This window comes from Zootoca vivipara, chromosome 1 (assembly GCF_963506605.1).
Source record: "Zootoca vivipara chromosome 1, rZooViv1.1, whole genome shotgun sequence".
NCBI classification, from domain to species: domain Eukaryota; kingdom Metazoa; phylum Chordata; class Lepidosauria; order Squamata; family Lacertidae; genus Zootoca; species Zootoca vivipara.
Window position 1 is genome coordinate 51,955,804 of NC_083276.1, and position 15,993 is coordinate 51,971,796.

Consider the following 15,993-nt stretch of genomic DNA (forward strand, 5'->3'; position numbering starts at 1 on the left):
ATCTAAAGAGGCAAAAGGTGAACAAAAACTGAAGATCATAAACAGAATAAGTCATAGGTGTGTGAGAAAGGAGAAACTTGAGTCTAGGGATAAGAAAGACTAAAGGTCAAAAGAGTCCCTGTAAAAATCCATTGGTTGTTGTTGTTTTTTAATTAAAGTTCCACTGTCTCCTGTTGAAATAAATTTAGTTTGGGCTGGTTCTGCTCAGTGATCAAGTGAAGAATGGACGAGGTGAAGTAAGTGTGTGTGTGTGTGTGTGTGTGTGTGTGTGAGAGAGAGAGAGAGAGAGAGAGAGAGAGAGAGAGAGAGAGAGAGAGAGAGAGAGAGAGAGAGGCATCAGAAGAAAAAGAGAGGCTGAAATCCTAACCACATTTACCTGGGAGTAAGGTCCATTGAATAGGCTACTGTAGGACTTACTTCTGACTAGCCATGGTTAGTCTTGGACTGTACAGTTTGATCGAGACTAGAGATGAGATGAGGACAATTAGGACGGCAGAATTTGGTCTGCACCAGTTCAGACAGCCGGTGGGAATACAATGTTTGTGTGTGTGTGTGAGAGAGAGTTGCCTTCACCTGCAGCCACTGCACGTTGCGCTCCGTGTGTAGCTCAGGCCTCTGGTACCACTTAGCAGAAAAGCCCTCGGCAGGATTGGAACTCGCGGCAGCCTGCGGCTCCCCGCCGCTGGCTTTCATCTTACCCGCTCTCCTTCCTGGAGCGACTCCCATTGGCTACCGCGGTGCCTCTCGCTCGGAGCTAAGAGTTCTGACGCGGCTTGCGCCTTCGCCTTCCCTCTTGCACAACAGGGGTCGCCAGCGCGGTCATTCAAACGGCTCCAGCGCCCTCCCAGCGAGAGGGGAGGGGAAGCGGAGGATTTGGCTTTAGAAGTTGGCGAGAGGCGCCTGGAGCTTGGAGCGAGTCCTTCCTCGCCTGGAGGCAGCATCGGAGCCCTTTCCGTCTGCACATGCAGCTAGGCTGTGGGATTCTTCATGCGCCTGAAAGGTAGGGCTTTTCCCAGACCAGATGTGTTTGCATCTCTTTCACAGAGAGGGAGAAAAGCTTTGTTGCTGTTGATTTGGCCGCCTTAAGAGGAGGCTTGTTTGCAGCAATGATGTGTCAAAAGATCCAAACTGCCAGACCTCCCCCCCCTTCCCTCTATGCTTTCTTCTTCTTCTTCTTCTTCTTCTTCTTCTTCTTCTTCTTCTTCTTCTTCTTCTTCTTCTTCTTCTTCTTCTTCTTCTTCTTCTTCTTCTTCTTCTTCTTCTTCTTCTTCTTCTTCTTCTTCTTCTTCTTCTTTCTGGGCAACTAGAAAAAGAAAGAGAGAAGATTTACTTTCCTACTTGGCCTGTTTATTTTCCAGTTGCTTTGCTCTGAAATTAACTCTGTTTTCTCCATGGCTTTTCACACTGGCGCCCCCTAAAAGGCATATTTTTTATTTATTTTTTTGCTAAGGCCAAAACAACAAGAAGTGGGGAAGGAAGAAGCTGAAAAGTCTCTTTCCCCCACCCGCCTCTGTTTTTGATAGCAAGCCACCCACTGCAAAGCAGATGAAACAGAGGAGGATCTGCCTGGGTGAAAAGTTTGGAGATGCTTCCCAAATGTGTCTGCTTGGATGAGATGCCTATCCTCAACAAGATGTATGGAGGCCAGACAGCACACATGAAGAGTGTGTGTGTGTGTTATCTGGGCCTGTAGGCTGTTTATTTTGCGCTTCCTTCGGGTGTGCGTTCAATGTGGTTGCATGACTAAACCGGCTGGAGTGATTCACTGGCTGCCTTTCTGGGTGACTACTCAAAACAAGTTGTGAATCAATAGAGATGTTTTGGCTCTGCTCCTCAACCTCCCAAGTTAATGCACTCAGGGCTTAAGGAGAGTTAATTTACAGACTTACAGGCTCTCGAAGCCAGCAGATTTATTCCCCTCCGCACACAGCCATGATGTGTTTTCCCTTGCAGGACAGAGGGTAAGTTTTGGACTGCCAAAACCCTGATGTGAAGGTGCCAGTCACATTCTCATCTTCCCCAGTCTCTGTCCAAGACATTTCGCTCTCTGGAGTCCAAATGAAGCCCTTGCCTCCTGATAGGACCAAGGCTTGAAACAGTTTTGCGGCACCAATTTCTGCTGTCTTTCCTCTTAGGATCACTTAACCCAGCTGCATGGCGGGTCTGGTCCTGCTGTCTCTTCAGTATCCCCATGTTTCTGATTCAATGGCCAGCCACATCATTAACATTCATGGGCTCAGCAGAAGAACATGAGAATTTAAGTATGGGCAGGACTTTGGGGCAGAGAACCAGGTCCTCACTCAGCAGAATGAGCCAGGGAGGGCTCCTGGTGAAGCAAGGCTGTTGGTTTACCATATTTTGAAGCAAGTGAAGTTAGTACCTAAAGATGGCTCCTCATATATGGATATTAAGTCCAGAGTTCTAAAATGACCCAGATGCACCACTGGATAGGAATGTTTAAATTTATCAGTTTTTTGAAGTAGCCTATCTATACTTCAGTCTTTGAAGCAATTTAATAGTCATGGCTTTCCTAGGAATGGGAAGTTCTGAGAAGACTTTCTTAGTGAATCTAGATCTAGATTCTCCTCTAGAATGACAATTGCCTAAGTTTCTAAGAATGCTCTGCTAGTGATTCCAGATCTAGACGCCACTACAAAACGACAGTTGCCTGCATTTCTCGTTAAGAGGGAATTTTTGCTGAAGTAGTTTAAGTTTATGGTGTACTTATGCCCTGTATGGCAAAAGGGAGGAGAAAGTAAAGGAACTGGTCAATGCTTTCATGGTGAGTTGAAGACAGAATAAATAGCTTTAGTGTGGATTGCTTTGTGCCTTCATTCAATGTTCATCCTTTAGCGGTGATGTGTCTATGTACACAAACTTTTAATATAAACAAGCACGTAGTAGGCAAGATGGGAAAAACAGCTAAGATGTTTAGATGTCCAGCAGGACCTGAAAATTTGAAATGCTATGCATGAGACACCTTTTGAAAGTCTCTCTGGGTATCCTTAAAAATGAAACTAAGTTTCAGTTCAGTTTATTGGTCAACCACTTACAATAACAAACTCTGAATATGACATGACACAAAATACAGTATAAAGCAGCACTAAACCTAGTACAGCTTGACCATGAACATCTGAACCTCCATGAAATTCTTGCTATGATTCAGGTCACTCTTAAGGCCCTGTTTGCACTACCCATTTAAAGCAGTATCATACCCAGTTCCCAGGTTCATTTTGGGGGAAGCCATGACTGTTTCGAGTGGTATGATACAGCTTTAAATGTATAGTGCAGACAGGGCGTAAGATACATTGTCAGTGTGCAAGGTGGGAAATGTAATGAAATAATACATCTTGATACTAGATCCTAGTATAAGTACCTGAACTGTATAGTTTTGGATAGAAAATCACAGGCTGTGGAACTACTAGATGATAATTCTTAGAAACTAAACACTGTGATGTTTATGCTATTCATTCGCTTATTGTCTGTAAGAGTTGTTTATTTGCATGAGCTACCCATGTAGGCAGGGCCGGCCCTAAGGCAAGGCTGGGTGGTGCGATGCGCTGGGCCGCCAGGGGGGTGCCATGCTGCGTGCTGCGCCTGCCAGACAGCCACGCTGGGAAACGGGGGTGGTGGTGCCGGAGGGATCTTCGCACCACGGCGCCAGATATGCTTAAGACGGCCCTGCATGTAGGTTTTGAATATAAGAACAGTTTTAAAACAAAAGACTGGAGAAGGATGTTGCCGATCAGAAGGTCAGTGGTTCGAATCCCCGCAACGGGGTGAGCTCCCATTGCTCAGTCCCAGCTCCTGCCAACCTAGCAATTTGAAAGCACAAAATGCAAGTAGATAAATAGGTACCACTCCAGCAGGAAGTGGTAAACGGCATTTCTGTGCGCTGCTCGGGTTCACCAGAAGTGGCTTAGTCATGCTGGCCACATGACCCAGAAGCCGTACGCCGGCAACCCCAGAGTCGTCCGCAACTGGACCTAATGTTCAGGGGTCCCTTTACCTTTACCTTTACCAATGTAGGCTTTGAATATAAGAACAGTTTTAAAACAATAGACTGGAGAAGGATGTTAGATTACAGACTATATGGTATCTGGTGAAAATTTCTGGCTTCACTGTTAGATGATGAGAAAGAAAGAAAATTTTAAATCAGAGTTCTTCATACTTAAAAAAAAAACCTCTAAGGGCTTTCCCCAATTCAATTTTGTCGTTATCCATTCACAAACGAGTAATAAGAGTATAGCTGCCAGATACAGGAGACAAAATATACACATACAGACTCATCTCAATAAATGGTAGTGAGTGTTTATTCAGAAATAAGTCCCACTGTTCAGCTGAGATTCTTATTCCCCAGCAAGTGTCCATACATCCCTTATTTGGAATCCAGATTTGATAGAAACAAAGCACGTTTAGCATGTTGTTGTTGTTTAGTCATTTAGTTGTGTCTGACTCTTCGTGACCCCATGGACCAGAGCATGCCAGGCACTCCTGTCTTCCGCTGCCTCCCGCAATGTGGTCAGACTCATTTTGGTAGCTTTGAGAACACTGTACAGTATAAGCATCTCGTCCTCCATCATCACCTTCTCCTTGTGCCCATACGTTTAGCATACTTCTCTACATTTCCATAATAAGGTTTAGTTGCTATCTCAGAATTTAGTTTGTTGATGCAGCTTGCTGACAGCCGCATGAAATCTGAAATTTGGTACATGTCTGAAGTGAATGGCAGCAGGGAGAGTATACTGGCTTCTTGCATTATGTTTTGCATCCGTACTATATGCTACATTCTTCAGGTGTCCTGCAAATTGGCAATCATAATTTGCAGAGATGATCTGCAAAACCGAGAACATCCACTACTGTATTTCCTATGTTTTTTTTAATTAGCTAACCCTCAAAGAAAGGTGCTTGGGTCCACCCCACAGCACTGTGCTAACATCCAGATTATGAAGCAGCTAAATCAGAGTGCTTGATGTTAAATTAAGATGTTTTATAATCCCTTAGTGTTTACAGTACATAATCCTATACATGTCTACTCTGTCCACTGAATTCAGTGGGGTTTACATCCTGATAGGTGATTATAGGATTCCAGCCTTTCAGTGTTTTAAATCTAAGTGCTCCATCTTAACTGTATGGTGGATCAGAATGATCAATTAAGAAAATATAATCCAGTTTAAATTTGCTTGAATGGTAATTCAGTGCCAACAGAACCTTAATTATGGCTTCCTGTCTCATAGTTGATGAACAGGGGAAGATAATAATGGAAGCCTTATTCAGAACCATAATTTTGGGTCTCATAGTGAGAAGCCTCTGTATTTCTCCACAAATGTGGAGACTGCTGAGCTGGATTTTGGGCATTGTCCAAACTCTTTCCCATCTGTAAAGTGGAGGATTTGTTTTTGGGTTTTTAAAAAAGCTGTAGCACAGCATTGTTGCGAGGGGAAACTAAAAAATAACTGTCAGCCCTTTGCAAATGCAATGCTCAGCTTTTATATCGTGCTTTTCAGACACTTCCCATACATTATCTCAGAAATCCCTTCAACAACCCTGCAAGGTAGGTTGGTATTATTATCCCCATGTTACATATCAGAAGTACGGAGAGAATAGGGGCTTGCTTACAGCCGTTTAATGAGCTGTTGACTGAGCTGCCCACACTATTAAATGGAAGCCGGTGGTGGTGGCAATAGGTTGGGCAGGGAAGCTGATCCTTACACTTCTAGCATTTTAATATGCTGCCAGGTAGAAGGTTTCTTGAAGATTGAAGACCTGCCATGCTTTCTCTATGTCTGTCTTTATTCACACTCTTAAATACCTGGCATATCAAAACAATGAGCCATATGGGTTGGATATGGTAGGATATGGTGTTCTATCTCATTTATGGAGTTTGAATGAAAGGGTCTTCCAGTCTTCTCTAGTTCCACTTAGTCTGGATGATTCCAGGAAGAGGTTTATTTATTCAAAAGGTTTATAATCTATTTTTTTTTTTAGAACCATGCCCCACAATTCAGAGACGTTTACACCAGCTTTTTCCACTCAAGAACACCTGCCAACCCTTCTCAAATCCCACTAGTATCCTGGGCTTTTTTTCTTGACCACGTGGGTGGTCAACTTTTGGCATGGATGTCACCAGAGGCGAAGGCATTGGAGCACAAGGGTTTGTGGCACACCTGGGCAGGAGCAGGAGAGTCTGTGGTGGGCCTGTCTCTGGTGAGGGTCTTTGCCATCCTGCAGTGCACCCTGGGCATAACAAATTTGAAGGAAAAGTACTCAAAGGCATGGGGACCGTAATAGGTCCTGTAGCACGCACAAGAGAAGCAGCCTCTGAATATTTTGGCAAGTTCGCCATCAATGGGTCCAACAAAGTGGACTGCTGTTAATTTTTCAGCATTTCATATTTGCAAATGGATTTTCTTTCTGGAAGCAAATAACATGGAAAGGAATCCTAAACTTGTGCTATATTCTGCTGTATTTCCAGGAGTGTGTGAAAACTCGAAAAGATTGTGGAAATTAACACTTGGGGAAATGTTGGGAAAACGGAATAAACTGCCATGTGAACGACAGACAGGAAGTTACTTTAATGGAGAAGAAGTTTTTTGTGGCATAGACTTTCCCACACTAGAGCCCAGTCATTGGATCCATTTTGTTATCATCAGTGTGTATGTTTACACACATAAACGAGAAAAAAATATTTCCAGACTCTTTTCAAACATAGTGATCTCTCTCTCTCTTTAAATTTAAAAGAAACTTTATTAAACCATATCAAATCATATTAAAACAAATCAACTCAAAATATAAAAGTTCATACAGATACCATACTTCCAAATTTACATCTGAAAAGTAATTGATATCTAATACATAATTCAACTAAACCTCCCTGTCTAGTCCTTTCCTCTATCACATCTAAATAAAAAAAACATACACTTAATATTTCTCTTAAACATATTTAACAGATAAATTTTCCTCTTTTCCCACGTATGGTACTTCCTCTTGCCTTGATCTTGGTATCTTTAAGCTTTTGATTAATTATTGCATAGTGATCTCATATCTCTCCCACGTGGGGATAGCACTTAATGAGTCTTACAAAAGGAGCTCCAATCCACAAATGCTTATGCCCAGTAGTGACCCATGGAGGTGGGGGGGGGAGCCACATAACCACCCTCCTGAGAAATGCAATGCTGCTGCTCATTTGAATGGGACCAGGGTGGGGGGAGGACTGGGATCATGCAGAGACACAGGTGGGAGTGCCTAATTGGTGGTGGTGCTATTGCCACCTGCACAGCTCTAACCTTGCCCCAGCCAGGTAACCATGTCAGTGTTGTGAGGGTGGCCCAATGGCCCTGTACCACCATGTCGCTATTGCCACACACAAAATCTCTAAGGTATTGTCTTGTTTGTAAGCTGTCCAAGATACTGATGTGTGGCTATATGTGTTTAATAAAGAATAGCTGGACACATATCTCCAAGTAAACATGTCTAGGATTGGCTGTAAGGCTGCATTCCTATGCAGACTTACCTTGGAGTAAGCGCCTTCCAGTTCTGTGGGACTTACCTCCATAGGTAGAGTCACACTGCATCACGGCTGCTCTGCTGGTCTCGTCATCTCTGTTTATAATTATAAAAATGTACTGCAATAGGAAAAAAACAAATCTTTATATTTGCATATACCAAGTATTTAACAGACAAATGAATGGATGCTTTTTGTTGTTGTTTGTCTAAGAGAAAAGGCACTGATCAACACCTGTAGGGACTCAGTTATCGAAAACCTAACAATGTCTTTCCAAATGTCTCACGGAATGGAATGGTGTGATTTCTTTACACCACGCACAATCTATAAAGCAGGCACCCCCAAACTTCAGCCCTCCAGATGTTTTGGACTACAATTCCCATCTTCCCTGACCACTGGTCCTGCTAGCTAGGGATCATGGGAGTTGTAGGCCAAAACATCTGGAGGGCCGCAGTTTGGGGGTGCCTGCTATAAAGCCTTGCCTATTTAGTTACTCCTGAACTAAATACCGTAGTCCTAAACACTGTAACTTTTCTTCGTCAGGGCTGGAACATTTCTGCTATGAGGAAAGGTCATGATGTTTGGGGCTATTTTGTTTAGTGGGGAAAGGTGAGTAAGTGGAGGGGACATGATAGACTAGGTGTATAACACTAGAGTGTGGAGAAAGCGGATAGAGATAAGCTTTCCTCCATGCCTTATAATATTAGAACCCAGGGTCATCCAGAGAAGCAGAAGGTTGGGAAATTCAAGACACAGCAAAGGAAGGACTTGTTCACACTGCACATGGGTACTAACTATGGCATTTGCTACCAGAAGATGCCACAATGGCCAGGATGCTCTGGCTTGTAGTCCAGGATCAGGGGGTAACATGCCTCTGAATGTCATTCACTTGGCAACAATGGAAGGAAAGGGCCTTTGCCCTCTTGTCCCACTTGCGGGTCCCCCATAAGCGTCTGGCCACTGTGGGAAACAGAATGCTATGCTAGGTGGGCCTCTGGTCTGATCCAGAAGGGCTCTTCTGATGTTCTCATAATATGATGTGATAGGTTCTTATGAGAAAATAACCAGCATCCCAAAGAAAAAACTTGCCTATTTGCACTTCCAAAGATCTGGCATGAGTTTGACAATTGCAAGCAAAGCTGAGGATCGGGCAAGCAAGAGAGATTTGTTGGTTCAGCAAATGAAGACAAAAACAAAACGTACCACTTCTCCTTTCAAACATTCCTCCAGGTCTGAATTCTGGGGACGGCATGAGAATCAGCCTCTGCCAGTGTTGGCAAGCTCCCCCTCCGCTGATTTCCTGCTGTGAATTCGAGTATCTTTCATCTATTGGAATCTAAAATGTTTATCTCTTCTTCGTCTTCCTTAATTTCATTCTTTCCAGACCCCTGGAGATAGGCATATCTCAAAACAGTTGGGAAAACGGAAATGGGCAGGGAGGGGGCTTGACATGTGCCTTTAAAAAACTTCAAAGCAATTCCATCCCGTTCCATGCATCCCAAATCCCCCTCCTTGCATATGCACATGTTTATTATTTCTTGGCACCCCAGTCCTCCACGCAGTCCCTTGGAAACAAGGGGTGCTCTGCACAATACGCTGTTTGTGCACACAAGCAAACACAATGGTCCCTCTGAACTCCTATTGTGAAACAAGATGTAAGGAGCCAGGCTTGAGTCAGAGCTGCACATTGGAATGTGGACAGTTTGCCTTAAGAGAAGGTAAGGGGGAGAGTCTGGCACTGGGCTTCATGGATACTGCTCTTTCCTTTCTATTGATGCTGTAATAGCACCATCACACGCACAGCAGCTGCTATTAAATATAGTCATTCTTGTCTGTGCATATATTGTTGGAAAGAGTTTTCAGCATTGCAGTATAGAATACGTTTACTGTTTTACTTTCTGGGAATAGTACTTCTCCACCGGCTCTGATGCATTCTCATGATGCCACACTGTCTTCCACGTCCATTCATGCAAATTTTCTCACACTTTAGTTCCATTCAGTATTCCTGGTGGTTTTATTTTTCACTGAAACATACCCAAGGGAGGCACCCGAAACACTCATTCATGTCTTGTAATGGATTTTATGCATGTGGACCATGTACTATTAGAATTTGAGTCTATTTATTCCTGCGTTGCAGGGGGTTGGACTAGATGACCCTTGGGGTCCCTTCCGAGTCGACAAACATGATTCTATTTGGGTTATCTGTCACTTAACTGTAAGCACTGGGCCATGCCTATGCTGGACGTAAATTGGGTTTGCTATCATTTCCTTCCTCCCATACTTTGCTTTCCAACAAATCTCTGGCACTTAGAACCATTTTCATGAATAATGTTTGAGGAATGCCCATGGCCTTCTACTCTCTCCTGCATTGTGGGTGGATTGCGGGGAGATCGTGGCTTTGCGTTCCACAAGTCCTGGTTGTGTTGTTGATGAGGGAGTTGAGTAGAAAGGTTGTGCCTTTGCCATGTCCCCAGCCTCATGCAGGCCACTCTATGGGATGTGGATATTGCCTAACTTTCTAAGACTGTAAGAAATGCTGGGGAACCATTTGAAGATAAAGGTGAAGGTAAAGGGACCCCTGACCATTAGATCCAGTCGTGACCGACTCTGGGGTTGTGGCGCTCATCTCGTGTTATTGGCCAAGGGAGCCGCCGTACAGCTTCCAGGTCATGTGGCCAGCATGACAGAGCCACTTCTGGTGAACCAGAGCAGCACACGGTAGATAGAGGGCTAAAATATTGTGTTGCCAGAATAGTGCCAGAAATGGATGTTGTTCGACCTAGACACACACCACTCTCCATCCAGGCAAGCAGAAGGTTTTGCCACAGGTCAGGGCACATTCCATCCAGGTAAAATCAGAAGAGGGGGCACAGAGCAGGCCCACTGAGTGGGATACCTTGGGTGTGTGAGGCCTGGGCAGAGTCTGGAGGGTTGGAGTGAGAGGTCTGAATTTGGCCTGTGGGCCTGAGGTTGCTCACCTCTGCCATAAGACCTGCCTCACTGTGCAGTTAGTTTTTCACCTCCTCCTCTTTCCAGATATTGATGTGTGGGTTTAGCTAGTTGCCTTCTAGGGCCTAGTAGGATTCTAACCACCCCATTTGTCTCATACTGGTTATGGGAAGGAAGTGTTTGTTCCACCTATTCTGCTCTACAATATTGGACGGGGCTCTTTGGGCCTTGGCTTTGGTTGTATTTTAATCAAATGTCATTTAAATAGACATTTATGTACCACTTTTCTGTATATATACACCACACTCCCAATGCTGTTTATAAGAAAGGAAGCAACACAAATACAAGAAGATGGATAGGGGAAGCGGTCAGAAAAGAGCAACAAGAATAGCAAGAGATACTATATAAACTTAACTATTGCTTACCTGAATGGCACACAGAATGTTTGGGGTGGGAGTTTTATTTATTAAATGTACTTATCAAAATGCAATTAAGAAAAGCAAACCACGCCAGTGCATTTGTTATCCACAGCATCTCCCTATAAAAGACAATTCAAAACAGATTCATCATGAAATCTCTGATTCAAAATACATTGTATCACAACAAACAAGACATATAGAATTCTGTAGTAACAAAAAGAATACGATACCTTTTGACTTGAGAGGTTGTTGTAACAGAATCAGCATTTTTTAAAGACCTGGAAAGGCTCCTTTTGTCCTAGATCAGGCACCCCCAAACTGCGACCCTCCAGATGTTTTGGCCTACAACTCCCATGATCCCTAGCTAACAGGACCAGTGGTCAGGGAAGATGGGAATTGTAGTCCAAAACATCTGAGTGGCCGAAGTTTGGGGATGCCTGTCCTAGATGGTAAATGACCAAAGCTCTTTCCTCTTGCATGGTGGCTACAACTTGTAGGGTCAGTGCATGATAATGGGGAGCAAGATTAAGGCCGTGCACACATTAGCTGGTTAAAATGCATCAAGCTTGTTTTTGATGAGTCCCATTGATGACAATAAAAAGGCGTGTCTTTAAGGGTGAAGGGTTTCTCCACTAGATTTGCCTTCCAGGGAATCAGGAGGACTGGGATTCATTTGGGGTTTACCTGCAGTGGCGGGCTTTGGACTCTCAAATTTCAGTGGTGCCCTATGTGATGCTAAAAATTCAGTGCCCCCCACCTCTTGCGCTCTGTTCTACAGCATTGTTTTGGTGCCCCCTCCAGTGTGGCACCCAGTGTGACCACACATGCCGCGCCACTCTAAAACCGTCTCTGTTGCTTGTCTCATCCGCTGGAAGAGAGTAGGCAAGATGACTTGACCAGACCTCACTTGGTATACCGTTGATATGTGAAGAGCAAAGAATAGAACAGTGGAATCAACTAAACAGTTGTAAATAAAACTTTTTAAGTGTGTCGTAAAGTGCAATATACAAATGTGACACTAGATGGCGGTGGTGAGCTATGATAAATTCAATATATTTTTCAAAACGTTTTTTGAAAAAGCATTTTCACAGTGTTTTTTTAATATGTGTATAGATTCCACATGTGTCTGAGCCTGAGTGGGGTCACCTTATTAAGAAGATAAAGATGGTGGAAACAGATTCTCTACCATCTCGTTCATGAGACTTTGCGTGGAATGCAATGTCACACTAAGGCAGTTATTCTGGCCCATTGGAAGGTTCTATGCTCTCCTCTCACCATGCCCCATTCTGGGGTGTGTGTGTCTCCCAACCTTTCAGAGTACATGGTGGGAAGCATGGGGGCATGGAGGGGGCGGAGATGGGGGGGGAGCCCTGCTGCACTAGTGCATAGCTGCCAAGTTTTCCCTTTTCTCGCGAGGAAGCCTATTCAGCATAAGGGAAAATCCCTTTAAAAAAGGGATAACTTGGCAGCTATGCTAGTGGGTCTTCTCACTCTGGTTTCCGCCAGTGTTCCGGGTTAATTGAATCTAGCCCTTAAAGTTAAGTTTCAAATCCTTGCAGCTCCTTTAATATTAACAAAGTGGTGTGGACCTTGGTGTTTGATCCAAGAATTTATATCTTGTCTCTATGCTCCTGCATCAACACACAATGCTTGTTTTCAAGCTTCCAGAGAAAATGGACTTTGGTTTATCACTGGGAAATACATGCTGTTCTGCTCATCAGAGGAAAAACCGTAATGAACTCTGGCGTTATTTCTCAGTGCCAAAATGAAACATTCCACACATTCAGAGTCTGATATATGTTCCTAATTTGAAAATATTGGATTGCTATAGATAGTACAAAGCTCACTTTCTTTCTGTGTGCATCCATGTGAATATTGTTTTTAAAAGAGAAAACAAAGTGAAGCAAAACTGGCAGGACTATCCAGAAACAGGGTGTTTTCCTCCCACCCCATAATTTTTACAAACTTTCACAGGCCAGCATTATCACTTGAATCTAATTTTGTTTTCTTGAATTAATTTCATTCTGTTATGTTGTTAGGAGGTATCAGTGAGGATTGAAAGTTTTCCCCCGACATGTTTAAAACTATTCTCTTGAGAATATTGGAGGCTCATACTTCTGTTTGCAATAAACTGTTTACTTGCACATGTGAAGGTAAAGCAGCAAGGGAACAGTCAACAACTGTTCTGGGTTGTAATAAAGAAAATAACTGCCCTGATTACTTTTAGAATCCACTGCTTTCTGAAATACTCTAGCTAAGAGTATGTAAGCCTTTTGACCTTGCTGTGCCCTTGACTACAGTAAGGAGAACATTTTACTACAGCAATGAGAAATCTGTGGCCCTCCAGATGTTGCTGGACTCCAACTCCCATTATCCCCAGCCAGCATGGCCAATGGTCAGGGACAATGGGAACTGTAGTCTAACATCTGGAGGATCGCAATTTTCCCATCCCAACCTGTTTTCCTAGTTGATCAGGCAGCGGCGGAGCTTCATGCTCCGCCACCGGGGGCGGAGAGCAGGCGCACTGCCCCCAGGGACGTGGTGCGCATTCTGGGGGCGGGACGTGCCGTGAGCAGGGGCGGTGCATGTGTTTTGGGGGCGGGGCGGGGAGCCGCAATGGCGCCCCTGGGATCGCGCCGCTCAGGGTGCCCCCACCCCTATCTTCCTACGCCCCTGTGATCAGGTAGCATCCATTGTTAGTGACCAAGTCATTGTCTGTTGCATTTAATCCCCCAAATATCAGTAGTTGTCATGGCCCAGCTGGATACAGAGGAGAAGTGGGAGGCATCAGCTGGGAAACCCACAAGGGAATCCCCAGGGGAAGAAGGCTCAGAGCCCGGGAATTTGTGGTGGGACTATGATGAGTAGTCAGAGGGAGAAGAGGGGGCGGACTGGGAGGAGGACCTACTGGGGAGGGTTGTTGTGACTAGTAGGACTGATCTGTTTTGCTTCTTTGAATAAAGAGTTAACTTCACTGACATTGGGTGCTTTATTGTTTTATTGCTGACCTATGCCTGACTTTCATAGGGATGTGGGTGGCGCTGTGGGTTAAACCTTTAGGATGTTTGAGGAGACTAGGGGAAAGTTATTTATGCACTACAGAATCGTGTCTTTTGTATGAACAAAACTCAACCCTAAATGAGATCAAGAAAAAGGTTAATTGTGTGCATCGGCATATCACAGGACGGATTGTCCCTAGTTGAGGCTGTTCTGGGCACTCAGTGATCTGATATGGATCTCTGGATCTGATGGGAGCAAAGGATATGAACAACAGAAAAGAAGAACATGCCAAATTGAGTAAAGGTGCACATGAAATTGGAGACCTAAATTAGGATTGCCGTATTTCAAAAAGTGAAAACCAGGACACTCCAAAGTTGTTGGGGGTTTTTGTTTTGTTTTTGTTTTTACAAAAAAAAAAGATATCTTATTTTGGCTCTGATTGTAACAACAATCCAGGTTCACTGGGATTCACTGGAACTTGTTACCAGATTCAAGCCTCCCTTTCCTAGTCTCATATGTGTCCAGTTCAGTTCCAATAATCATTAATCAGTATAGGTCTTCTGAAGTATTTAACAATCTTCCATCCTTAGTAATTCTAAACAAATTGTTATCTTTTTGTTTAAAAAGACAAAGCCGCTTTCTTTTTTCTTACCCAGGCCTTTTTGTAAATTGCTTTTTCAACACCAAGGAAATATTTATCGATGCACATCAATTGAAATCACAGTCGGAATAATATTCTCTTATGATATAATCAGAAGTCCTGGGACTATATAGCATAATGACAAAATGCTTAAAATTATAAAATTCACGACAAATTCCGAAAATGCTCATTTGACTTTTATTTATACAGGTTTTCTATGAATCCCTGTGAGAGAGGAAAACTTCCTCTCTTATTGACAGTGAGCAAGGCTGGTGCTGGAGATGCTCTGATACAGTCACTCATGGTGAAAGCAGTGTGAAAGTCTGGATTTGTGAGTTGCTTCCAGTGTGAAGGGAACCACTCAGATCGCTTGACTCCAAGTGGCTGCTTGGTCTTTCTGTGTGGTTGATGTTGAGAAAGCAAACTGAATCAATTGGTTCTAAAAAATTATTCAATGAGTTGTTATTATCACAGTACAATTCTGATTTTTTTTGGGGGGGGGCGGGGCGGACTTGTTTCTTGGATCTGGTTCCCAGCTCATTTGAGAAGCTCCTGCTGGTTTCAGCTCCCTACGCCTCAACCAGCCACTCAAGGCTAAATTTGGGGTTGGGGACCTGGGGAAATAAATGGGAGAGAGAGGTCTTCAAAGAGAGAGCTCCTCTCTCCGATGGAAGAAATAAGAGGTGCGACACTGCAGCAGCCATTTAGGCTTGTGATTGATGGAACACTTTCAGGTGCTCTGCCGTTCAGATCAGAAGCCGGAGCAGCGCTAATGAGTCCCCCCTATTGGCAGCTGCTGTTTCAATGAAATGCCAGTGCAGTAAGTCATGCTGGAAAGACAGAAGGAGGTGGGGCAGGGGGGAGGGATGTGGGGGGAAGGGTGATGTGGGGGGAAAGGAGGAGGGAGCTGACAGAGGCCGAGAGTTTATTAAACTTCAATTTAACTGCTGTTGAAATATGCTCCTCTAAGTCAGGGCAGCAAAGGTTAATGGAATCCTGTTTGTAGATGTTTTATGGCGCTCTTCTGGGATAAATATAAAAGACTGGTGCATTTTGAGTAATTTAAATAAATATTTGTTTAAACCCCATAAGGGGCACTGGGAGCCATCAAACATTTCCCCCTTCCCCGACTTACTTACAATTATAATGCTGTGTCTAATTATGCAGCTAACCTTAAAAAATAAAAAAAGCAGCAATAGAACCTGATCACAGATTTCCTAGTGAAACCTAGTTGTTGTGATGATAGTGATGTCTGTGTAACAAAGGCCCTGTCTCATGAGCACTTAAGTCTTTGCGGTCTTTAAGGCTCAAGAATTACCTCACAAGTTCAGGAGCGCTCCCATCACTAATGCAGAGGTGGCTGTTTATTATCTGTGTTTCAGTTGGTAGATATTTTTTTTAAAATTGATTAAATCAAAAAATCAAGAGCATGATCCAGCTGAAGTTAAAATGCTTTTAAGTCATAAAGATTTCATTGGGAA

General features: G+C 43.7%; 1 protein-coding gene across 1 annotated transcript in view; it reads left to right on the forward strand.

Moving 5' to 3' along the window:
• Positions 1–906: 906 nt before the first annotated feature.
• ALX4 (ALX homeobox 4) overlaps positions 907–15,993 on the forward strand; it is a 58,001-nt gene continuing 42,914 nt past the window's right edge. Inside the window, exon 1 of the mRNA XM_060274708.1 lies at positions 907–1,000. Within this exon, the coding sequence (XP_060130691.1) occupies positions 988–1,000 (13 nt within the window). The 5' untranslated portion in view covers positions 907–987. The remainder of the gene's footprint in view (positions 1,001–15,993) is intronic.